This window comes from Perissodus microlepis, chromosome 12, assembly GCF_051167445.1.
Source record: "Perissodus microlepis isolate ML-2025 ecotype Zambia chromosome 12, ASM5116744v1, whole genome shotgun sequence".
Lineage (NCBI taxonomy): Eukaryota > Metazoa > Chordata > Actinopteri > Cichliformes > Cichlidae > Perissodus > Perissodus microlepis.
This window is the reverse complement of record NC_140472.1, coordinates 11,033,220-11,058,707: the sequence shown is the minus strand read 5'-3', so window position 1 is coordinate 11,058,707 and position 25,488 is coordinate 11,033,220. Positions and strand designations below refer to the sequence as shown.

Below are 25,488 nucleotides of genomic sequence, written 5' to 3'. Positions count from 1 at the left end.
AATATCATTTGCAGCAGTGTTGTAGATTCCTCATTCAGTGAAAGATTAAAGTTAAAGAGGGATCGGGTATAGACTTGGGCATGATGTGTGAAGTCACACTGAGTTTTCTTTGACCGCTGCCACCTCGCACGCTGGTCACCATCACTCTGTCTCATACCTGTGCATCACGTCCCTCCCATTGCTTTCCTTTCACTGTTCTGTCTTCTGTTTTTTTGTCCGTATTGGTGTGAATCACTTTTTTTTGTCTCTGTTGTCTTTGTCCAGCTATCAGAATCCACAACCACACTGTGCTCCCTTCTTCCCATAATTCTTCCTATGTGTACAATGACTCTGCCTACACTAACATTTCTGCAATACTAGGTGAGGATCCATCACTTTTCCTCTCACTGAAAATCATTTGTGCATCACCCACTGCCTTCTGTTGTTCCCTCTGTATTGCCACACGGTTGAGCTGAGCCCTCCACACTTTTCTTCCCGTTCAGTCTTCGGTTCTTGCAGACTGAAATGAGGACTTCTTGGTATGTTGATGATAAGGGATTGTTCTTTAACATTAATTAAACCTGAAGTCAAGTAGGAGACTTATTGACTGGCTTCTGACATGAGATGCAAGTAAAGCTGCAAAATCTTTATGTTCATCATGCAAAACAGCGTGTGGTTAGATGACTATAAAGTCACTTAAACGGTTACAACACCTTCCTGTTTTTAAATGAAAATTTTCCTCTAAATTGTGCTTTGTCCCAGACATTGTTGAAGGAATGGTCAACAAGGGCATCTTTCTGAATGGAGATAACGGTGGCACCTTTCTTCACTTTGGAAACTACCAGAACACATGCATTAGTGACCCTAATTTATGTGGTCCTGAGGGTGAGTGCACTGCACTTAATCTATAATTGAACAAGTTATCATTTAGCTTGTAAAACCGTTCAGTTCCTGTACTGACGGCTGCTGGGTTTTCATCATCCCCTAGGCATTACCTTCTCCTTTTTTTGGAAAAACCACGAGTCAGCCTCCCGCTTTGCTGTCGCTTCTGGAGGAAAAGTTATCTCCAATGGCTTCTCAGTGTACACAAACCCTTTAGGAGGATATGTGGAGTTTTACACTCGTAGCAACAAGCACAGATGGCGGGCCAACATCGACGTTCCAGGTACTCTGAATACATTTCCTTTCACATAGTTACATTTCCCACAAGGAATCTATTTTGGTCTTGAACACACCATAAACTAATCGTTATATAATTGCATTCATGACTTCGTTAACTGAGACCAGATGTAACTACGGACAGTTGATTTGGCAAAGACGGGGGTATATTTCTCAAATCTTTTGCCGTAGCACTAAACATACAATTTGTTGGAGATGGCAGACAACATGTGCAAAATAATGTTCGGTGTTTAGTTTTGGTGTCAAGTTAGATGAGATATGAAACACAATAAAAGTCAGAGTGTGACCAATATTTTGAATTAATTTCTGAAAATGAAATTACTTTCTTTTCTTTTTTTTCATGAGATGGGCTGATACTGTAAACAGTTGACAAAATGGAATAAACCATGTGAGATTCAACATTACGTGAAACTTTTACCAATCGCTATTCTCTTCTCAAATGACTTGTGTCATCCTTGTTTTTCCTGCAGTTACTCAAGGTCTTGGTTGTAACTCAATTTTGATGCTAGTGTTCGGTTATAAAGATCCAAACGTCATCTGGTTCTCATACAATGACATGTTGAGCCTTGGGGACATAATGTCAAAATATGTCACATCTCTTTCTTCTGATTTGGGAGAAAAGGTTTTTGTGGGTGAATGACTAAGACTCGAGGGCCTGTGTGACCCAGTGTGTGATTGTAAGGCGAAGTTAATTATATAAAAATGTACATATAGAAGTGAATGAGAGACTTGCAAGCTGAGCTTGGTCTTTGGTACATCCAGTACTGCTTATATTGCCACCACAAATGACATGTGTTTTGGTGGTTTTGGCTGTCTGGCATGTGTGACGGGGAAGGCATTGTCTTTTGGGACTTCTCTATTGTTCATTAATTTCTCTGTTCTTGTGATGCACAATTCATTGTAAATATTGGCTGGAGTTTTTGGTTTGTGCAAACCATAAAATCTAGCATCTGGAACTGAAGGAGTAATAAATTACTCAATCAGTCAAAAGATTAAGCTCGATCAATTAATGGAAAAATCAAACATTTTAGTTGACAAAGTTAATTCAATTCAGTTCTGCTTTATTTATAAAGTGCCAAATCACAACAACAGTCACCTCAAGGCGCTTAATGTTAGTTGAGTTCTGGTTCTTCGCTTAAGACAGCGCCATCAGCTGGTCAAAATGTAAAATTGTGTAGCGTTCTTACTATTCTAACTATTCTTGCTAAACTAACCCAGCATCTTTCTGAACTTAATAGGCTATCTCACAAAAGCCATGTATCTATGTTCAGCCTCACATAGCTGTTAGCACGGCTAGGAACTTGTGTTTAAGACACACACAAATTCTGTTCAGTTCAAGCCAATTGTGTTTTTATATTCTCGGGTAGTAGAACAGGTCACCTACAATCTGGAAGGCTTGCGGGTCGATCCCTGGCTGCTCTCCGATGCATCCATCGGAGTCCAAATTTGCAAAGCACCTGGTGACAGCGGGAATGAAAAACTCCCTTTTAACAGGAAGAAAGCTTGAGCAGAACCAGGTGCAATGAGGGACAGCTATCTGCCGTGACCGGTTTGGGATGAGGGGTGGGAGACGGGCAAAAAGACACAATTTAAAAAACAAATATTAAATTTAAAAAGCTAGAACCAGCAAATATCAGTGTGAGTTTCATTTGATGAAAGCTACTGTGCATTGAGTACACGTCATCATTTACTTTCTGGGTTAAACCAAGCATGAAACATGGTGTCTGCAATATCAGTCACTTTAAAAAGGCGACCAATGACTGAGAACATTTGCAACACCACACACTCAGTGTATTTTCCTGCTAAACGTATTCACACATGAAAAGCTACAATACCTAAAACATTATAAAGAAATCCCAACAATCAGGTAACCCCCTGTGAGCAAGCACTTGGCAACAATGGGAAAGAAAAAACTTCCTTTAAACAGGAAGAAAGCTCTGGCAGAATCAGACTCAGGGAGGGGTGGATTCAATTCAACAATTGAGCGTTTCTTTTATTTTATGTTTACGTTATTAGGGCCATACTGGACGCACATCCTCTTTACATGGACTAAGAAAGATGGCCTGAAGGTCTACATCAATGCGACCCTAACTGCTGAGAACAAAAACGGAAGCATCTCAGAGGAAACCTATGGAGACCCCTACCCTGACCTCGTCATTGGAACTGCCAACAATAAGGGATATAGTCACTATGTAACAGGAGCCTTTGATGAATTCGTCATCTGGGAAAGGGCCCTTTCACCTGAGAACATCTCACTCTACTACAATGCAACTATAGGTAGGACCTGTCTACTATTAAAAGAAACTTCCTGACATTCTTGGAGATGCTGATTTATGAAAATGCTTCCTCCCTTTTGACTTTGCTCTGAGGAAATCATGGGTTAAAAAGCAATTTCCGTCTTTATCCATGCTACATTCCATCCACAGAATTCATGCTTAACAGAAGCACATCAAACCATGCAAATATAGCCTGCCTCACTGTCAAATGGCTCTTCTTGCAGAAACCATTTTCATGACCTTCAAGTGCCATGGCTTCCATATTTTTGCCTTATAAGTATTTATAAGAGTGCAAAGACCTGAGTTGAGATGCAGGGGCCAATCATTTTAATATAATGTGACAAGTTACAACACGCTAGGACAAAACACCCAGAAGCTTGTCTGTTTTTGTTCAGTAGAGAGCCATAAAAGGACACAAAATGGCATTTATGAGAATGTAGAAAAAAAATTAACATTCTGCTTTGTGGCGCTTTATATTGTAAGGTAAAATCTTACAATATGAAAACAGAGAAAACCACAACAATGAGCTTTGGGAACATTGGGAAGGAAAACCTCCCTTTTAACGGGAAGAAACCTCCAGCAGAACCAGCTGGGGATGAGGGGAGAAAGACAGGAAAGACTTTCTGTGGAAGAGAACAAGAGATTAATAATAACTATATTACAGTATATAGTTATGATTATATTTTCTAATATAAGATATTAGAAAATTTCATTTTAATCTGAAAAATATTCGACACTTAATGAAATGTACCTTTTTAGCTGAGCGGTTAAAGCATTTTTGGTTGCAGATAAGTCTTACCGATCAGTAAAGTTGAACTCCTCTTGTGTATGGTGTTGATATATAAAGACTGCTACAGAGAATTATTTTGTGGTCACGATAAAGCCAGAGAGTCTTGATTTCTTTATTACCTGACAAGAAGAGCCTGACTGCTGTGGTTACAGAGAAATATTTTTACCTCTGCAGAACATGCATATAAAATGCTGTATTGAACTAAAGAAGAGCTGACTAATATGTCTAATGTACATCCATATATGGTGTTTTTCTGGTAGCGGCTTAGAGCTGTTTTTATTAAATGACAGCAAATATATAAAATGTGTTTGAGCCCGGTACAGAAATTAGTGGCAGAGTATTATGTGGTGGAGTATCCCACTTTTGTGGAGGCTGTAAAATACCTCCTCTCATGACCGGGCATTACACTCACACTGTAAGCTTGAAGGTGATAAAATCCAGCCACACTACTGCAGCCTGACCCAGCTGCATTCAACAAAGGACCTAAAAAAAGTCACAAAAAGGCAAGGTTAGACTACACCATGATTAAAGACAGGAGTGATGCTAAGCTATACCCTGTCCTGTTTCAACCCTTTGTATTGTCTTTTCTAGCTTGGGACATGGTTTCTAAAACAACACCTAGAATCTCCAAGGAAGTGATCTCAACTACGCCGATGGCCGTAAGTGTCTCAGGGTTTCTTTGAACAATAAAAGCCCAGTAGAGGGGACAGTAGAGCAGGGTCTCGCCACAGAACACCAGTGAGAACTAAAGCCCTAAAAAATTGGTTTTATATCATTAAACAAATTAGATTATTTTTGTAACAGAGAATGACTGAGCACTCAGTATCTTGTTAGCTGTACAGAAGGTAATTTTAGCTCCTTGTTAGCAAACTACATTTGTTAGCTACTCACAGTTTGAAACCCCAAGAGCTACAAATCCATGGGCTTCAGTTAGCATGCTAAATGTTAAAGTTCATGATAACACAATTAGAAAAATGCTGTATGTCTTTTTGGAAGGACTGCCAGGAGAAAGCCTCTTCTCTTAAAAAAAGAAAAAAAATCATGGCGGCTTGTCTTTGGTTTGCAAAGCTGCAAACTAATCATAAGACTTCTGGAACAGTATCCTTTAGATAGATAAGATAAAAGTGGAGTTGTTTGGGCAAAATGCCCAGCGAGACGTTTGGCAAAAACCAAAGCATATCAGCACAAACACCTCATACCAATTGGCAAACACAGTGTTGGAGGGGTGATGATTTGTGCTTATTTTGCAGCCAAAGGACCGGAGTGCCTTGCAATTTTTTAGTTGACCATGAACTTCTCTGTATACCAAAGTGTTCTAGAGTCAAATTTGAGGCTAACTGTTCGACAGAAGCTTTACCCAAAATGGATCATGCAACAGGATTACAAGCACAGCAGCAAATGTACAACAGAATGGCTGAAAAGAAAAGATTGACAAATACTATACGACGGTAATTTCTCAGTTTTGGTATAGATTAGGATTAACTTATTGGATGTTAAAAATATAGTACTCTTACAATGTGTGGGTGATGAAACCCCATCTCTGTACCTCAACATCATTGGGAACTATTACCAGAGCGTCTTTGAGCCAAAACACATATGAAAGTCAATAAAGAAGTAACAATGAAGGACTTTTAGTTGAATGCACACAAAGAGTTTATTTCCTGTTGAGGCATTGTTTCCTTTTAAAGACAAATGGAAAAAAGCAAATAGATAACACATGTGAATAGAAGCAACCTTTTTATCGAAAGGCTTTGTTTGTAGGAAACAAATAAAGAAATAGAAGATGGTAGGCAGAGTCAGTCAACAGTGCACACTACAGCGCACTCCTTGTTGGGCACTAATCTGAAAAAGACCAATGCCGAAACTCTGGTCCAAAGAGTTTTCTCTAAATTCAAGCTATCAGTCACTAAACATCCTGTGTATACTGGAACTCGCTGCTCCTGGCAGTAAACTTCATTTGATGCCCGATGTGCTGTCTCCCCAGAGAGCCGCTGATATGAGTCCCCCTGTCATCAGCAGTCTCCAGGAGGAGCTCCGACCCACAGACTTCTTGCCAGTGCAGAGTTTCCTGAAGACGCTGCCCAATGGAACCATTTCTCGTGATACTGCGAACAACCTCACGCAGGTCTTGGAGCACAGTCCAAAACACATGTTGCTGTTGCAAAACCAATTCATACACACAGATACAATGCCCACCCATGCGCATATGATGCAACAATTCTATGATGTCCATTTTCTTCCACCCAGGGTTTGCTCAAAAGTGTGGAAGAAGTGATGTCTTTTCCTGGACTGACAGAGGTAAATGGGTTCACTCTGTAGTTGTGCAGTGTCCAAACATGACGAAATGTAACGTATGCAATGTGGCGAATACGTTAATGTAACACACCGAGGATATCTGGATGTTTAAAACTGCGTAACTGACTATAAAGATTTTTGCTTCCTCCACTGTGCAATTGTTATGGCCAAATCACAAACACAAGAGAGCGGTTTCAGTACACTGGGTGTTCAGAACAACCTTGCTTGTTTTTGTAAGAGCAAGCTGAAACAGATGTTCACATCAAACTTGGACAGTAGATACAGTGTAGAGTGAGTTTGAGCCAACCGAATTATCAAGTTTTTGTCAGGTTTTTTGTCAGGTTTACAGTGTAACTCTAGACGGTGACACTATCACCTGTTTTTATACTGTGAACAGTACTCTCCGTGACAAACAACAAAATCAGAAACAGTGAATCAGTTGTCAACTTTTTCTTGTTGGGTCATTGTTCTCTAGCAGCAGTCCACCCCTGTGGTCAGCGGACTGGTCAAGACAGTGGACAGAGTGATGGAACATGTAGTGACTAACCTGGAGGACAGCCCGAACTCTCTCATCTCCCTGGATGGAACATCTTTTGTTGCAGGTCAGTAAAGTGTCAGGTTCTCCATAAAGTAAGTCATTGTTTGTAGCTTTTGCGGACTCCAAGCCTCAAGTTGACATCATTAGTTTTGTAATCACGTCAGGCCAACATTTGTTCAGAGAAGCACAAGTTAAGCTTCTCCACTTTTCCTCTCCTGAGTTTTTTCCTTATTTTTTATTACTGTCTCTCTCCCAAGGGGTCGTTTGATGTTTGTGATTCCCCCCCGACAAAGCAAATCGGTCTTGTTACTTGCTTGTCACTTTGTTTTTCTCAACAGTTCTCCCTTTTCTTAACCTCTGACCTCCACAGATTACTCTCTGATGAAACTCCCACAGAATTTTGAGCTGTCACATTACCGCTTCCCCACAGAAGGCAAGAGCTACATCTCTGTGCCTGGAGAGGCGTTCGCAATGGAGTGTAAGTACTAGCATTACAGCCTCTGCATGTTCACTGACAGGTGCTCATCGACGTGCAAGGAGGAACTTTCGGAGGATTCTTTGCGTAGACAGACTAGTAGTTGGGTTTGAGTGTGAATACCTCACATTAGCCGTGCACTGATTCTGCCAAGAGAAAATTGTCCAGCTGGGAGACTCTTGTTACCGGACGGTAATTTATTATCGTAAGATTTAGGACTACTAACATGGCATACAGTTAAGGACAGGAGTGCCATGAGAGCTTTTGTGTGGCTTTATGGTGTACTGTAGAAACCCAGCTATGACTTTAATGTTGGCAGTTACCCTTTTATTCAGAACAGAAAGAATGAGAGAGAGCGCACTTTTTCTCCACTTTCCTCCACCGTTAAAAGGAATGGATCCACGTAGTGGTGCAAGGGAGAGCAGTAATTACAGTGGGCATTAAAACTCTGTTTGTTTGACTTTGTGTTTAGGTCAGATTCCCTTGGCTCCACCTGGCTCTTGCATGCACTGAGTTGCCATACAGAACGAACTCTTAATAATTTGTTAAAGGGCTATTATCAGAAGTGGAATACATGTTATTGCTTAACACATTAGAGCCAGGACCAAATTAACTCTGAATACCTGGCTGCCCATAGTGCTCCAAGGACAGATTTTATATTCTAATTAAGAACAGAAAATGCTGCATATTTTGCGTTTTGTTTTTTCTTGTTCTCTCGCTCTTCTGTAGGAGAGTTGTACAAGTATACTGGCCCAGTCTCTGCTGAGGCTCACTGGGATGCATTCTGTTGTAATATATATATGTATTCCACTACAGATTACAGAATACATGGCCCAAAATGTAGTTTGAAGCGTATTCTTAACTTGATGTGAGTAACGTATTCTGATGCTGTGTGAATTATTACTATTACTGAAGGCTACTTGCCGCCGAGCTAACATTGTTAGCTAGCGTTACCTGAGTTCATAGAGCGCAGACTGTAGACTTGATGGATAGCATTAACAACCTGCTAGCTGCAAACGATCACATGCAGTTCTGAAAACAATACCAGCTAGATTTTTAAATCTTAATATAAAATGAGTAACATTAGGGTGGACTTTAGGTAAGGCTGCAGTTTTTGCAGTGATCTCGCATAGAAAACTCTTTCTGTATCAGTAATATGTTTTCTTTTTGTCTGCTTTCAAAACTGCACACGATTATTTGCAGCTAGCAGGTTGTAATGCAGCTTTCAGTAATAGTAATACATCACACAGCAATGGTACATCGAAGATACTGAAGTGGCACATAACCCAGGTAGCTACTACAACTAAAACAAGATAGCTGCAGTAGGCTAACCTTAGTTTTTTAAAAAGAACTTACTCCCAGATGTTTCTTTAGGTTGGAGTCTTTTGATGATGAGAGCAGCTTGGTTGCTGACAAACAGAGTTTGCATTGCGCAGTCAGATTTCCAGTCAGAGCCTCTTATTGGTTTTGTTTGGGTTTCCACTGGCGTGAAATTACCAAAATTAGAGAGGAGATAGAGAGGGGATAGCCTAACATATGAAACAGAAAAAGACCACCGTGTAATCCATTGATTTTAACAAAGTAACTGTATTTCCAATTATCACCTATTTAAGCAGTAACTGAAACGGAATACCGTTACTCATATTTTGTATTTTAAATACGTAACGCCGGTACATGTATTCACCAACACTGGATGGATTATATATTTATTAACAGTATTCTGTTGCGTATCCATATTGTTTGACATCTGCTTTTGTTGTTCTAGAGCAGTTCCCAAGTGAAAGGCCTTTGAAAGGAGGAACAGGGCCATTAAGCATTTCCTCCAATTTCATTGTTTATCTTAAAGTATTAAGGTGGGACCGAGCTGAACGATAGGTCAAGTCAGGGGTGGGGGAGCAGACCCCCAGCTCTCCTGGTGAAGTCATTTAGACATTTCACAAGCTTTCCAACATCCACATGGGTTTGCGGCAGTCTTGCTTTTCACCCCGGTGCGAGTATAGGACTGTCCCATTAGCCCGCCGGTGCCACCACACTGTAGCAAGCCAATGTTAATTAACTTGCCTTCTTTGTGAGTGTTTTAGCAGCACTGCTTTACATTCCCGGCCCTCAGCTCATTTCTTTCACATTCAGTCTATGCGTGTTGTCTTCTTCTCCTCAGCTCAAACCACCATTGTTGGCCTTTTTTATCACAACATGCACAGCTACTACAAAGAGATCAGCCCTGTGATGACCAGGTAAGATGACACAGCATGCTACCAAACGTGAAAAGTAAAATCTTGAAAGGTCTAACTAATAATAAACAGCAACAAGAACAAAAGCGCAAAGTCAGGGACACTGTCTTTGTACTTCCTGTGTGGGAAATGGGTAAGCTGGCACCAAAGGCGCCCCTGCTTCCTGAATTGCAGAACAGCTGATGCCCCAGGCCAAGGCCTTATCTGTTTTTTTCTCTCCTATCTCTCGTCACACCACTGAGCTCCTGCTGAATGATACACCCTGCTATTAGCTCTTTCACTTACTGTTCCAACACTGGATCAGCTTGTTCCAGCTTTTAACCCAGTTTGACATAACGGTGATTAAGCATCTTGTTGTTCCCCACTTTTGCATCCATCTAAATTAAGTCAGAAATGTTTACGGCAGTACATTTGGAGGCTGCTAGGCCTCCCTTTGTATCGTAAGAGGGAGACGATGTTCGTGTGACCGCAATGTCAAATTGGGGTCACATGATCATCTCGAAAAACTTGTCATGGAATAATTCTGGCACTAAGTGTGATTCATTAAACAGACAGATGGTTAAAGTCTCATCTAAATGTCAATGCTCTGGTCCTGTGTTTAACACGTATGTGGGAATGCCAGTTGCAGATAACAGTGGTGATAGATGCTATTGTGAAACAAGAGATCTGGAGTACTTCTCCTTTTAACCAACTATCAACTTTGATCCCCTGATGAATTTGTAAGTTTGCTCACTTACCAAGAAATGAACAGTCTCCCATTTTTATGCAATCCTCTTTTAATGAAGAGACAGATAATCTTAACCAAATATCCAGAAAACAAAAACGCATTATGTAAAGGTTATAAATTGATTTGCTTGTCATTTCCTGAAATAACTATTCGATCCCCTACAACCCAGCCAGAATTCTTGCTTAAACAGACTTGTTGTGTGCCCACAGTCATGCACGGAGGAGGAAACATTAGGTAATGGATGAGGCCATGTAATGTAAAATCAGCCAGTACACTGAGAATGGGTCATGGATGGGTCTTCCAGCATAACAATGACTCAAAACATACTGCTAACTAGCTACTCAAAGGAGTAGCTAAAGAAGAAGCATATGAAAGTCAACTGCGTAGACGGTCTTCAGACTTAAGTCCTATAGAAAATTTGTAGAGGAGCTGAAGCTTCAAGTTAGCAAACGACAGCCAAGAAACCTAAAGGATTTAGAAAGTTTCTGTAGAGAGGAGTGGAACAAAATCCCTCCCAAGATGTGTGCAAGCCCGGTGACCACCTACAAGAAGCATCTTACTGCTGTGTTTGCCAACAAGAGTTTCTCCAACAAGTGCTAAGTCATGTTTTGCCTGTGGATCAAATACTTATTTCACTCAATGGTTCAATGTCTTTTTTTTCTATATTTTTGGTATATATTCTTCCTTTCTCCATTAAATGGAAGCTACTATAAAATTGGAGATGTTTCATTTCTTTGTAAGTGCGCAGACTTACAAAGAGTTGGGATCTGCAGGGCATCAAATAAATCTCCCCCCACTGTATGTCTGCCATTTCTTTCCGTCTCTTTCTTTTGTATGTTTGTCTGGCTTTCTGCTTCAGTTTCTTTCTTAGATTATCTAAGCCAGTTCTCCCCTTTTTATCTCTTAGGATTAATGAAGCAGCTGATTACAAGGATCACAAAATCCATGTAGCAAGCTGTCTGATTTCTTTGAAAGTGGAGCCTCTGCCAGCCCTGTCGGTCAACCTTTCTGGAGCGCCACTCATAAAGATTGTGCTCACCCATGTTTTGGTAAGACTGTAATTTGCATGTCCCATTTCTTCCTCTCTGACTCATTTATCTTTTTTTCCATCTTGGTGAGTAATACTGGGAAAACTAAGAGAGTTTCTGCTTGTCACAATTGTTGGGTGTGGGATGTTATCAGAGGGGAGAGCTCTGCCTATGGTTTCGATAGCGGTCGGATCTCTTCACATGAAAACTGTCGGCTCTATTTTTGGTATATGCTTACGTAAGACGATGGCTGTCCATCGCTGACTGACTGAGGTTTGCGCAGCTGGGCATTTACCAGCACAAAGAGCGAAGCCTGGTTTGGTTTTCATTAGGCTGCCTAGCATTTCCCTTGCGGAGCATTTGGCTTCTAGAAAGCGAGCTGATTATGGGCATTTGAGCTGCAAGCTTAGGGCACTTTAAAAGAAACAATAACTTTATTTTATGAACAACATATTTTTCTTTGGTACTTTATGGCAGGGACAGTGCCAGCTTTCCATGGGAAATTCAGTCAGAACTGGAAATTAATTGACCAGTGTCTATTGCATTAGCTTGTGTTCCTGTAAACTCATAAATGTGGTGGCAAACTTCACAGTCTTGTGTTTGTTTTATCTTAATTAGTTGTGTTGATAAGCTGTTAGATTATCATGCAATGGCATTAATGAGGCGGTTGACTTAAGCACACTGCAATGTATTTCTGTTTCTTTTACAAGTCCTGCATGAATGATCGACTTTCTGTAGAAGTGAATCAACCCCACTCATAAAAGCAAAAAAGAAACTCATGCAGCTTTATGAAACCATGGTAATATTGCTTTGTTTGCCTTCATCTTCCCTGGTGAAATAAATGTTTATGCTGTAATTATCTGGCCTGGTTTCTGTGACAATGATTGCTCTGTTTGTTTTAGCGGACACCATGGGAGAGGAGTTAAAATTTCCTTTGTTATGGTAGTGCTGGAGATGCTCAGCAGTTCTCCGCTCTGTTTCTGTTTTAAGGTGTTTCTATTTTAGTTGGATTGCCCTTACCACTGACGTAAGGATAAATCAGGTTACATGCATTCTTTCCTCTCTATCCCATTACAAATAGGCTGTTATACTTATTAGTAATGCATGCTGATTGGAACGCACCGAGCCAGCGTATTTCTGTTGCACATAGCTCAGGCTGTGATTTATTACGAGGAGCCACATCGTAATTTGGCATGCAGAACTTTTGGCTCTGGTCGCATCCAGAACAGGTTGTTTTTGCTAAAACTGCACAGACCTGTTGTTGGATTTAGTCAAAAAGAAACTATTTTGGTTGTTTTACTAGTTTTGGCAAGGTGTCGATACTTATCACCTCCCTAGCTTGAAGGCAGGGTGGGCTGCTCACACAGTATGTGGCAGACATTACCCGTCATAGTCTATGTTGGTCTTTACTGTCCGTACTAAACCTCAAACATGTCTGCTCATGGCACCGGTTCACTGGGCTGGAGTAAGTGATTTGCGGCTGACCTCTCTGTTTACCCCCTGAGAATAGGTAAGTGCACAGTGACTTCATTAAAGCCCAGTGGGAGTGTTGAATGTGTCTAGCACAGAAATATGTCAGCTCCCTCATCCGTCTTTTCGTGCTGTCGTGGCTACAACAAGCTCTGTGTTTCGTCTCTGGTACTGTACAGTCAACTACTATCCTGGCTCAGACACAAAGTCTCATCCATTTTCTCTATCTGACACTTGGAATGCTAAAACATATGATATCATGGAGTGATGGAGTCACCAGCCTGTAAATAAACCTTTGTTATAGCAGGTACTACTCACTCAAGTCAAGGTCTAAATCATGTGGTTGCCATCTGAGTGACCTTGCATCCTTGACTGATGCTCTGAGCTCAGAGACTCAATCACTTCTGCAACCACGCTTTGTGGCATGGAGCTGGTTTGATAACCTGACTAGGTGTTATCATCAAAGGCCCACAGGCTTTCTCACGCCTTTGAGCTGCGGTGGTGATTGGACCCTGGCTCTTTTGGTGATTTATTACGGCTGTCTGACTCTGGTTTACTTTGAGAGGGGTGAAGGCGGCGAAGAGGAAAAAAACGGTGTGAAGCACTGAGGTCTGTAGTTAAACATTAATATATACATTTAAAAAAAAGAGGCTGGCACCTTCTTTTTATCCTCTACTGGCATGAAAGCATCACACTGATGGTATGAAGTGAACAAATGGAAAGATTGACTTCATGGGTGAGGTCTATTTATAGAATTAAAACTATGAGGATTAAATAAATGATTTTGACAAGGGTGCCTGACTTTAGAGGCATATAAAGAAGTGTGTTAGCTGAGAAGGTTTATAAGAAGATCCAGAGTCATGAGTGGAATGGCACGGCAGTATTTTGCTGCTAGTCTCTCAATTCACTTGAATGATTTTTATGCTGATGTTTAGCTTTTAATGACTTCTTTGAACTGTTGTTTTTCCCAATTGGAATGACTGTACACAGCATACATCTTTAATGACTTAAGGAAAGATTTGGGTGCACAAGTTTAAATGTATATGTGTGACAGTGACTTCTGTCGGTAGCCTTATGCAAAAGTAGGTTATAAACTCACAACTTTAGTAACTTTGCACATCTGTTCAACTGCTTAATAATACAAATACCTAATCAGCCAGTCACATGGCAGCAACTCAGTTCATTTGGGCATGTAGACATGGTGAAGACAGCATGCTGAAAACTTGAAAACTGAGTATCAAAATTGCAAAGAGGGGTATTTTATGTGGCTTTGACTGTGGTGTGGTTGTTGGTGCCAGACAAGCTGGTCTGAATATTTCAGAAATTGCTGATTTGTTGGGATTTTCCTGCACAACCATTTCTAGGGTTTATAGATAATAGTCTGAAAAGCGAAGCTATGCAGATCTGATTGGAAGGCAGTAATAATTCCAACAACCTCTTGTTACAACCAGTATGTGCAGAAGAGCATCTCTTGTTGGCAACCAGTGTTGGGACTAACGCGTTATTAAGTAACGCGTTACAGTAACTACGTTATTATTGTGGTAACGAGCACGGTAACTAGTTATTATGCCAAAACCAGGAACGCGTTACTCGTTACTGGGATTCAAATAGGCTCGTTATTCGTTACTTCGTGTGGTGGCTATCGCGGAGCTTCCACGGATTCAATAACATTAGCAAGTGGTGGAAGCCAGCAGGTGGATGAAGGAAAAGGGAGGCAAGAGGAGAGACCCGAAGCAGCCGCCGGTCCGAGTATCAGGTGAACTGAACTTCAGGTAAGAAGTTATGACCTGCAGTGTATCTGAGTCACATATAAATCAAGTTTAGGTGGAGTTTATTTTCGTTATGCTGACTTTTTCGTACTGCGTACTAGCTAGCATGACGGAGTTTCTATACAGCTGGGTGGGTGCTATGATGTTACTGATGTTGAACTTTATTTTGTTCATAGGTTAATTATTAGAGTTGCCAACTGTCCCGTAAAAAACAGAATCGTCTCGTATTCAGAGAAAATATTACGGGTTTCGTATTGAGGTGAAAAGGAACATTTTGTCTGGGACTTCAGCTACAATGAAAAAGACACAAAGCTGGATTTATTCTGTGTTTACGCTGCACAGCTGCCTCTTCTCCTCTCATTCTCTCCCCTCCCTCTCCTGTTTCTACTTCAATCATGAAACTGATCAATGATCAGCTGATCGGCTTTTCTCTCTTGTTTATTTATCGCCTACTTTGCGCCAGAAAGAGGAAACCAGCGGGTGTCGCGCACGTTTAAGCTTGATCAGCTGTTGTTAGAATTTATTTAATATTACTTTCTACTATCAGCTGATGTTTGCTGGAGCCACAGCTGTAAAGCTGCTGGTCATGATGTCGGTTTGGATATGTGGTGAGAGGGAAACATGAAGATGAAACCAGGAGATGTCCTTACTGAATCATCAGAGCTGAACAGGTGATGGAGAAACAGGTTTACCTTTTAGGTGACATGAATGAGTTGAAGGGAAGTTATGAACTGTTTCTGAGAGACAAATAACACCAGGATCCTTTTTTTTACTTAGCTGACAGCTGGTAACTGTGCAGGGGCGGGTCTAGCAAAGTGTTGCCAGGGGGGCAGGTAGGGCATTAACAGGGAAAGGTGGGCACAAGGAAATACTTTTCTTTCTTATTCTCATTTAAAATGTCTCGCTTTTAAAAAAATAATTATCTGAGTCTTACAACAAACGATTGATAGATTAATGCATATATACCATCAGAACAGTGTACATCACTGTCACAACAGAGTTTGTTTTCATTCAAAGGCTTTATGATTTTTCCTATAATAGTCAAATTCCCCGGGACGATTTTTTTTTTGTCCCAGTCCAGCCCTGTAAGCAGCTCATCTGCAGTCCGGTGTTCCCTACATCTTCCTATTCAGAAGGCAGAATTTCCGAGTTCTGAGTACAATCAAAAGCACCACGACTGCAGTTTTTGTGTTGGATGTAAAAAGCAGGCTAGAATCATGGCGGCGGTCAACGACGGTCCAGGCGTGGGATTTCTCTCGTGGAAGTGTGCACATTATTTTTTTCAATTTCTATTGGTAGGTGGCACAGTGCACTTGTGGCAAGTAAGCAAGCTAGAAGACTGGCAATCTTGCTGGGTATCCAGTTACGGAAGCAACACATTAACAAGACAATTCTGAGTAAAACCAAAGTTACTTTCCCTAGTAACTAGTTACTCTGAAAGTAACGAGTAACTTGAAGTAACTGAGTTACTTTTGATAGAAGTAACTAGTAATGTAACTCAGTTACTAATTTAAAGTAACTTACCCAACACTGTTGGCAACACATTGCCTGGTCCAATAAATCTAGATTTTTGCTCCAACATTCAGACTCAGAATGCTGCATAAATGAAAGTATGAATCCATCCTGTCTTTTATCAGTGGGTCAGGCTGCTGCTGGTGGTCTAATGGTTTTCTTGGCACACTTTCAACCCCACAGTACCACCTATTGTTTAAACACTGTTGCTGAGCACACTGTACGCCTCTTCTGATGGCTGCTTCCAGCAGGATGGTGCGCCATGTCACAAAACTCAGATCACTTCAAACTGGTTTCAATGGGATCACTGTACTCAGGTGGCATCCACAGTCACTGCATATCAGTCCAATATAACATCTTAGGGATGTGGTGATTCTCATCTTGGACATGCAGCTGACAAATCTGAATTTATGTGATGTTGTCGCGTCATTGTGGCCCGAAATCTCTGAGGAATGTTTCAAGCTTCTTGACGGAACTGATCCAGAAAGCATTACAGCATTTTTGAAAGCAAAAGGGGGTCCAACCTAGTACCTGAGAGGTGTACCTATTAAAGTGTCCAGTGAGTGTGTTATGCTTCTACTCTTAAGGACCTCAAATATTTACCAGGTAGCCATACAACCTCTGAGAGGCTAACTTTTTGATTTATTTTCAACTTTCTTATAACAAAGAAAATGAGAGTTCAGCAGGAAGTAATTCTTGTAATAAGGTCAAGAGAGAAGAAGGAAAAATGCTTACTTGTGCATGAAAACATGTCAAGGCTTGTTAGTGTGGAAAATAATGGACTAATTGTTCAGTACCATTGAAAATAAACACGCAAAGGTTATTCAACACATACTGATACCCACGCTCTTATTCGTTTAATCACGCCAAGCCATGCTGATCCTGATCAGACCTTTCTGCCACAATAGCATATCTGCTCTTTTTTGCCAGTCTTTTTATAACTCCAGCACACGCCCAGTTTGAACCTTATGGGCAAAACCTATCACTCTGTTTTTCTCTCTCTCTCCCTCTCTCTCCAGATTTCCCAGCCACCCACACCCACCCGTACACTTGCGCACACAAACACAAGACGTGTGAGCCAACTCACTGATCAATCACAGATGGAGGTCTGGCTATTGCAATTCCCACTGCAATAGACAGCTCCTCCCATTTAGCGCCCCCTTTCTGTCACCGCTCCAACTTTGCGACCACCACCTCTCGCTACGTGATAAAAAGCAGATCTCTTTTTTTTAAGCAAGCCCCCCATCTGTGCCCACAGACACAGGGAGTTTTGTTAAAAGAATGATGAAAAAAAAGGATTTGGTACTTGTGAAGTAATGTTCAAAAAGAATTTCATTGCCTAGTAGAAGCAGTCTTATGTCCGCTCTTTTAAACTCACGGCAAAACGATGAAATAGCAATTCAAGATTGTAAATGTGCAGAACAGATTTATAGCCGTAGATTTAAAAAAAATCTCGCCAAGATAAAGACAAAACAAAAAAAGCTGCTTTTATGGAATAAGTTAGTCTTTAAAAAGTCAAAGTGAATTTATTTCCCTCAAACAAGCTCTTCAGTTTAATAAATGGCTGAAATATTCTCCCTCCCCCGCTGCAGGCAGTAATGTTAGTCATGCAGTGTCAGGGAAACTAAGACCTAAACTAAGACTGGGATCTTTGTAATGAGGGATATTCCTGCACAATATAGCAGATTTTTTGGTATCGATACCATACCAAGTACATACAGTCAGTGGGCTAAACAAAGTATTGATCCTCTCATGCTAGCATCGATGCAATACCAATATCAGCATTGATACTGTTGATTTGGAGCAATCTACCCACCTCTAACAGTTGATCGTGCACACAGGAAGCTCAATAATTTTGGACAGCACTATCAGTGTCACACTAGCTGGCAAGGAGGCTCATCATCTCATAGTGACAGTGCTTATTTTTCATTTAAAGAATTCATTTAGTTAAGTGCATCTATTTCTGTTGTTTATCCACACTCAGGATGCATCGATCTGGTGCTTATATAATAAGGAGTTATTGCCGTACTCTAATCGAATGGAAAGGGCAAACAAATGTATCCAATCAGCTGATTAACAGGTGTCGTCGTCATCATCTGAATCTTGGAATTTTCTCATGATAAGCACAAAATTAAAAATGCTTTTCTTTATGTATTGATAAAGATGTATGATTGCTTAAAATTTTCATGAGTTACAGTTAGCGTGAGTCGTCCCAAATAAAAGCTCTTTCTTTCTTGGCGTAGCCTCAGCGTCGATATGTTTACATACCAATAGAGGTGCAAGCTTTATCGGGGAACATTATCACCTAAAAATCTTATGTATTGTTAAACTTCACCACAAAGACTCTAAATATGCAGCCCTTTGACTTTTTTTTTTAAATGTGAATGTGTCATTGCTCTGAAGCAGACCAGAAAACAGAGAAACATTGCAGTGGTTCCATGTGAAACCCCTTTGGATTTAAACTTATGAATTCATGCATGTGAAGCTGGTGATAAAAAGGGGGGAGGGGATCACTTTCTCTTTTCTTCTTTTCTTTTGAGTCGACTTCATATCAGCGATACAGTACATCTGCAAATCAAAACCATCTCGCTGACTTTTAGAGCTGTTTAATTGTTCCTGGTTTTCCTCACACCCAGCGTGACTATCAACACTCGTCTCGTTGTTTTCGATGTCTACCTCCGAGGCTGAGCTGGGACCACAGCTGCATGTCTTTTTACATTTCCCCTGACAGCATGATCTCACTCATGGCCAGTTGTGTTATGCTGCATGGATTTTTGTTGTTGCTCCTCGTGCTGTGTGTGGATCAACCTAAGTCCGGACTCTGATTGAAAAGCTGTGTTACAGCAGCGGCGCGGCCTGCGCCTCATCGCAGTCACAGGATGTGTAATGCTTTAGTTTATACTGAGTAGAAGATTTTTTTTCTCAGGCTCCGTGTGTGTTTCTGTGACTGAGGAATGTTCCACCATACCTCGTTGTGCGTTGCCCATTCATAGTGCAATAAAATATTTCCTTCCCTTACTAAATTTAACAGCAGTCAGTTCAGCTTTCTAAGCTTATACGTGTATGGCCTCATTGTTTTTATGCAGAGCAGTTGAGCCACTGTCAAACCCTGTGCACCTCACAGGCCTACTCTAAAAAGTGAAGGTGATTTTAAATTATGCCTTTCAGTTTTGCAAAAGCAAGATGGATCATTGTTTTTATGGCGCTCGCTGCAAAATAAATACGTGTACCAAATCCAGAAATTGCAGCCCAAATTACACCTCAGCTCTCTGCGTTTCAAATCGATTTGGAACATTTCAGGGAACGGGAGACGAACGCTCCTTTTCTCTTCTCACGCTCACACCGCTCTGTAATTTCTCTCTGGTTTTTAAATTTAGCACAACTGAAACTGTCCGATTACTCTTGCGGCCGCATTTTGTTGTATCAGTGCTGGATGGATGGAATGAGTGGGTGAAGCAGGACTGACCTCAAGCTCTAGAGGATAGTAGTGGATATATAAAAAAAAAAAGAATGTTTTAAGACTGAGGTCAAGATTGCTGTTACGTTAGCTCAGACTCAATTTGTTTCATTGTTGTCAGGGTTCCACGATTTTGTGCTGTTTCTGAGTTTTTAATCTTTAGTTAATATTACCTTCGTTGAGTTTCTGTTCCTGTTTTTTTCTGTGTGAAGGATTTTTCTCTGGTTCACTTTCTAGTTTTACTTCTTCGGCTTCTAGCTCTGCTACACGTGGAAGGCCTAAAAGACTCCACAGAGGACAGACAGGCTGGCACACTATAAATTGCTGGGTTGTGTATGATGTTAAGATTTTGTGCTGTGTGTTATTTTTATCCTTCATTGTCTCACCCAAAAACCACGGATGGATGGATGGATGGTGATCAAAACCATAAAGATGAAGAACTGATTTGGTTTAGAGGGATATGTGCGTCAGACAGCAGATTATCACTTTTATTCTGAAGGTGGTGTGTATGCCTGGTAGAGATGTGCTGCCATGAGCAAGACAGGAATGGGTTGTCCTAACTTCCTCCCCTCTGGTCACAGCAGATGGCATTCCCTCCCTAAGCCTGCTGCAGGTTTCTTCCTGTAAAAAGGGAGTTTTTCCTTCCCACTGTCGCCAAGTGCTTACTGATAGGTGGTCGTTTGTTTGTTGGAGTTTTCTCTGTATTACTGTAGGGTCTTTACCTTACAATATAAAGTGCCTTGAGGCGACTGTGAGTGATATATTAAGCTATATTAATGAATGAAATTGAATTGAATTTCAGAATACAAAACAATCTGTCTCACATTGGCTGGTTGTTAGTCAGTCCAGGATGTACAACAGCCTCTAATATCAGCTTATACAGGCTCCAGTGCATCTAGTACATGACTGAAAAGATGGAAGTTACAGGTGCAAGCATTGATCCAACACCAACAGCTCTAAAGCTGGAGTCTTTCCATTCAAGCCCTCGGTGAATGGCTTCATGCAGTGTTGATTAAGGCTTTCAGCACTTAGTAAATGTCTCTTTACTCCTCCTGAGTTTAAGCGTGAAGCGAAGCACTGGTGGACCAATGTGATGCATCACCTTAACATTTAACGTAGCTGAAAAGAGTCCAGATAAACCTTTTAGAGGAAAGATTAAAGTCTGACAAAGTGAGCTATTGACCGCAAAGACATTTTCTTGTTAGAACTGAGTTCCCTAATGTTTGTGGAAATGCTCCCACAGACAAAATGTCCACTCTGCTGATTTGATGCTTAATTCAGAGTTTACCCACTTTGCTGTTGGCATTAAGTGAAGAAATGTTTATTTGTTTATTTTTGCTTTTAAGTATTTTAACAGCGCATTATGCTGTATAAAAATAAATGTGAAATGAGTCTGTTTTGAGTAATTTAATAACGGCTTCTCTTGATCATGACTCAGTTTATACAACTATTCACTGTGGCAGTGAAGAAAATCCCACCTGAACCCTGAACAAAGTAACAGGATGTGTGATTAAGCCAAAATAATACCTCACTGTTTTTTTCTTACAAATTCAGTGACAGTAGCTAATCTCTTGACAAAAATGTTATCAGAGTCTTTTGGGGAAAAATATTTAAAATATCTAATCGGGTAACAGTTTATTACATAATCTTCTTATGAGAAGAAGAAGATAGGAAAGCTATCGACTGCAAAAAAAAAAAGAAGAAATCTGCCAAATCAAAGACTTGGATTTATGGGAGCAGCTACAACTGCTTTTAACATATTATTATTATTATCAAAAGAAGCGGTATGACTGTCCTATACCCCCCCCCCCCCCCCCCCCACACACACACACACACACACACACCCACCCAAAGAAAAAGCCAGAAACAAGCATGCGCCAGCATATGCTTCATATCCCAAAAGTTATATCAGTGTCGCAATAGCTTCAAACAGGACCGAGCCCCTGCTCTCCCAAGTGATAATCCTCCGCTTAACCCGTTGCACCGTCACATCCTATTCTACTCACGCAATCGGGTCTGAAAAGACCTCTGATTGGCTCCTTCACAGACTCCGTGTGCGTGGAGTTGGGTTCTCTCCTGAAATTCGTGAATGGCAATATGCTGAAAGGTTGTTTTGATTTCTTGTCCGGTGACAGCAAAACTGTGTTGCCTTCTTCAGCTGTAAGATTTTTAAAGGTTTTACTAAGAAACTTGTGAATTGGGATAAATTGCTAAGTGTGAATCATGCCTGCCTGCCTTTTGTTGTGCTTTAAGTCATTTGTCCACATTGATGCATCAATAATTGTTATTAAATAATATTATATTAGATGTTATATATGCAAGCATTTGTATCTACATTAATTACATTTAACTGATAAATCTATTGCACGCTTAAATAACTAAGAATTTTAAATGGTTAGTTTTTACTCATACTGGCATATCCGATATGTTTGAAACCACAGGCAGCTACAACAGACACTGTAGTGGGACATTGTAACAAAGAGGCACCAGAAACATCTTGTCTATCTATGATTTATCAGCCTCTCTCTCCCAGGCTCTTCTCCTTTATCAGCCTGTCACTCTGCATCACTCTCCTGTCACTAGTTTTTCCTCTCCCTTATTCCTCCCTGTTCTGCTCGCCTTACAAGGCTCAAAGTGACTTCCAGGGCGGTGTTTCCTGGCCCTCTGTTGTTAATAAAGACTTGGAGCGCCAGCTGCAGTCTTGGCTGGTAGATGCTGAGGCCCCGGGGCACTGGGGAAACAACAGCGTGCTCTCAAAGCTCGACCAGATCTCCAAGTACATTTTAAGCGCTCACCAGTGACTTTCGGGGTCCTGCATCTCTCCTCAGATATCAGCTGGAAAATGCAAACTGGACACACCACAAAACAGTTGTTAGAGCAGGAACATGGCCAAGAAGCGTGCTCATACTGTATGTGTGATGGTCTGTTAGTTAATGTATGTTTCACTTGTGTCTGGTACGCATCAGGGTTTGATGATTAGTGTTTGAAGCTGAGTTTACATTGTATTGTTAATAAGAATAATTAGTCTTCCTATGCTCTACAAAGCCCCAGTTAGAGCAGATATGGCCCTTTAGTGGTGGACTTCCAGTGGGCAAGTTGCAGTTTTTCTTATTTCCATCTGCTTTCATTTACACCCAGCAAGAAAAAAAGAGCATATTAGAGCCCACAGGAGACCAGTAAATTCATCCACGGGGTTGCTTGCAGATCACCAGAGCTGGCCAGCTGCTGGTGATGACGGGGTACTTTCTAAGCGCTCTCATGGCTCTTGCCCTGCTTGCTGTAATGGGCCACATAAATAGCTAATTGTTAAATCCATCTCGGGGGTCGCAATACACGATGAGTAAGGAGGTGAATCTGCGAAACAGACAGAATGAGAGCACGCCGTGACATCTAGGTATCGTGCTATGCTTTTATAATATGAATCTCGGGGCCTATGGGCCATTTAGACAGCCTGACTGTCAGTTTCACTCTCACTCTCACTTTTTCCAGGAGGAAATAGTGCAGACACACTCCATGTAATCATATAGTTGTTGAGTCTGAGAGGAAAGGCAACAGTGCCTATGAAGAGGTGTGCAACACTTAGTGTTGTTTTCCTCAGCTGACAGATTGAGGAGGGTAGTGGTTTGACCCGTAATCAGGGCCAAGTCCCAATTACTGCAGTCTTGCACTGTAGCCATTAGCTCACTGTCTCTGGAGACTCCAAATCTCATTTTAAGGGAATGACTCAGAAAAAGTGATTTATAATCGAATAAGATTCTCGAAGACAGCAGGGATTTTCGCTCAGCGTGCTAATCACCTTAGCCGAGTGACGATCTGCACTTTGTCTTTCCCAGCGAATGATCTCAGATCTCCTTAGCTGTCATGTTTTACGCTGGTCATTTAAGCATCAATGAAGAATTTATTGTTACTTTAATATTGCTTAATGTGTGCATTGAACACAGAGGTAGAAAGATCGAAAAGTCAAGCAGCCTGTAAGAAATAATGATGCTGACTGCTGTCTAAAATATTCTAGTTTATACGCACAAACAGTCCACAAGCGAGCACGTCCACATCTCACACACTTCTCTTACTCTCTGCCTTTTTGACTTTTCTATTTTCAGACTAAAGAGCAACAGGACCAAGTACAGAATCAGAGCAATAAAGTCTTCCTCTACTGTGCCTTCTTGGACTATAGGTGGGTTTGTGTTCATGATTTCGACACAGAACTTCTGAATTATCCATTCAGATCCAGCGCCAAAGGGATGTTTATCTTGATTGTTCACTCGTTGCATGCATTTCTTTCTCGAGTCTTTAAATCATAAGAAATCACTGGTGATTGGAAGAAGGTGGTGGGTTTTTTTTTTTTCTTTTACTCTTTCAAATCAGAAACATCCAGTTTTACACGTGTCGCTGTTTCGGCTTCTTGAGCCGCAGCCCTCAATGTAAAACAAAGAAAAAAAAAGCTGAAGCTCTGATATGCGGAGCCAAAACACTTTTTGGTAAGCTTAACTCATTTTTAAAAATAGGGAGTCCAATACGTTGGATTCAAACACATCCTTCTCCTACTCCACTTTGCCCTGAAGCTTAAGAAAAATGTGAATAATTGGGTCGCCCTGTCAGATTGCACTAATAAAGTCAACTTAATCTCTGTGTGCCTCCCACGGGGGGATATTGGATTATACTGAGTGCACCCTCTCAGCAGCGTTCCAGTAAAGAATTGCCCCGTCTGTTTCTCTGTATCCTGTTTGTTCTAGTTTTTTATGTTTGATCTTGCATTAGATACATTTCCTCTGCTAACAGCACCTAATTGTCATTCATTTCAGTTCTAAAGAGGGAGTATGGTCCAACAAAGGCTGCGTGCGCGCACATGGAAACATGACGTACTCCGTGTGTTTGTGCAACCACCTTACCAACTTCGCCATCCTCATGCAAGTTGTGCCCTTAAAGGTATGAATGTTCTGGCTGCTCTTCAAAAGTCTGAATATTAGGCAGCATTTGCAACAGATCTCATTTTTCATTTTGTTGTTTTGAAGGAGTTCAACACAGTTTGATGTTTGTAGTCTTCAGCTTTGTATGTTTCTCCTAGTTGTACTGAAGCTTCTAATCTCACCAGACTCCAGACTTTTATCAGCACGGCGCCTGGTAGCCAGTAACTCATTCTTCTATTTTTCTTGTTCAGTGGTGGTTTGCAAACAAATTTTTGGTGGAATAACTGCAAGTAGTAGTGTTTTACATACTATCAGACTCCTGCAACAACAAAGGAAGATGTATATTTTAAGAAAACAATAAAACATTTTAAAATCATTTAAAATTATTACAGTTTAATGGAAGACTGAGAAGTGAAAATGGAATCTCTGTAAAATATAATATTCAAGTGCAGACAGAGCCAGTGGCAGACACCTGGGCCAGGTGATGTGGAAGCCAGGCAACTTGGTCGGTGCACTCTGCAAGCAACTTTACAAGTGAATGCGCAGCATGAGTGAGTGAAAGGATGGAACCACTATATTACGCCATCCAACAAATCAGTTGGATTTAAAAGTGTAGCCCTCTCACCAAGACACAAAATACGCTGGTTAGCTTGTAGAAGAGTAAGTAAACAGGAAGCAGTGGTTTACCAGTGCCTTCTTTACTTCTCTATCAAACCACTAGTTTCACTGGTGGTTTGATAGAGAAGCGCTTTGTGCAACCATGATTTGTGTGGTTTTAGGTCACTGAACGGGTCAGTGGAGCATTCCTCAAAGTTATGGGCTCTCAAGGGGCAAATAAACAAAAATCTCTTTAAA

General features: G+C 40.9%; 1 protein-coding gene across 4 annotated transcripts in view; it reads left to right on the top strand.

The window, feature by feature from the left end:
• The window catches only part of adgrd1 (adhesion G protein-coupled receptor D1), a 34,454-nt gene that overhangs the window by 1,260 nt on the left and 7,706 nt on the right, over positions 1-25,488 (top strand). Inside the window, exons 4-16 of one of the 4 annotated variants that reach the window (XM_084946184.1) lie at positions 265-360; positions 742-864; positions 968-1,144; positions 3,175-3,435; positions 4,816-4,883; positions 6,209-6,349; positions 6,472-6,522; positions 6,998-7,121; positions 7,428-7,535; positions 9,691-9,766; positions 11,398-11,539; positions 23,827-23,900; positions 24,529-24,652. In XM_084946184.1, coding sequence (XP_084802310.1) covers positions 265-360; positions 742-864; positions 968-1,144; positions 3,175-3,435; positions 4,816-4,883; positions 6,209-6,349; positions 6,472-6,522; positions 6,998-7,121; positions 7,428-7,535; positions 9,691-9,766; positions 11,398-11,539; positions 23,827-23,900; positions 24,529-24,652 — 1,565 coding nt within the window. Of the gene's footprint in view, positions 1-264; positions 361-741; positions 865-967; positions 1,145-3,174; positions 3,436-4,815; positions 4,884-6,208; positions 6,350-6,471; positions 6,523-6,994; positions 7,122-7,427; positions 7,536-9,690; positions 9,767-11,397; positions 11,540-23,826; positions 23,901-24,528; positions 24,653-25,488 lie in introns of all 4 variants that reach the window. The other 3 variants (XM_084946183.1, XM_084946182.1, XM_084946181.1) reach the window with 3 other exon arrangements.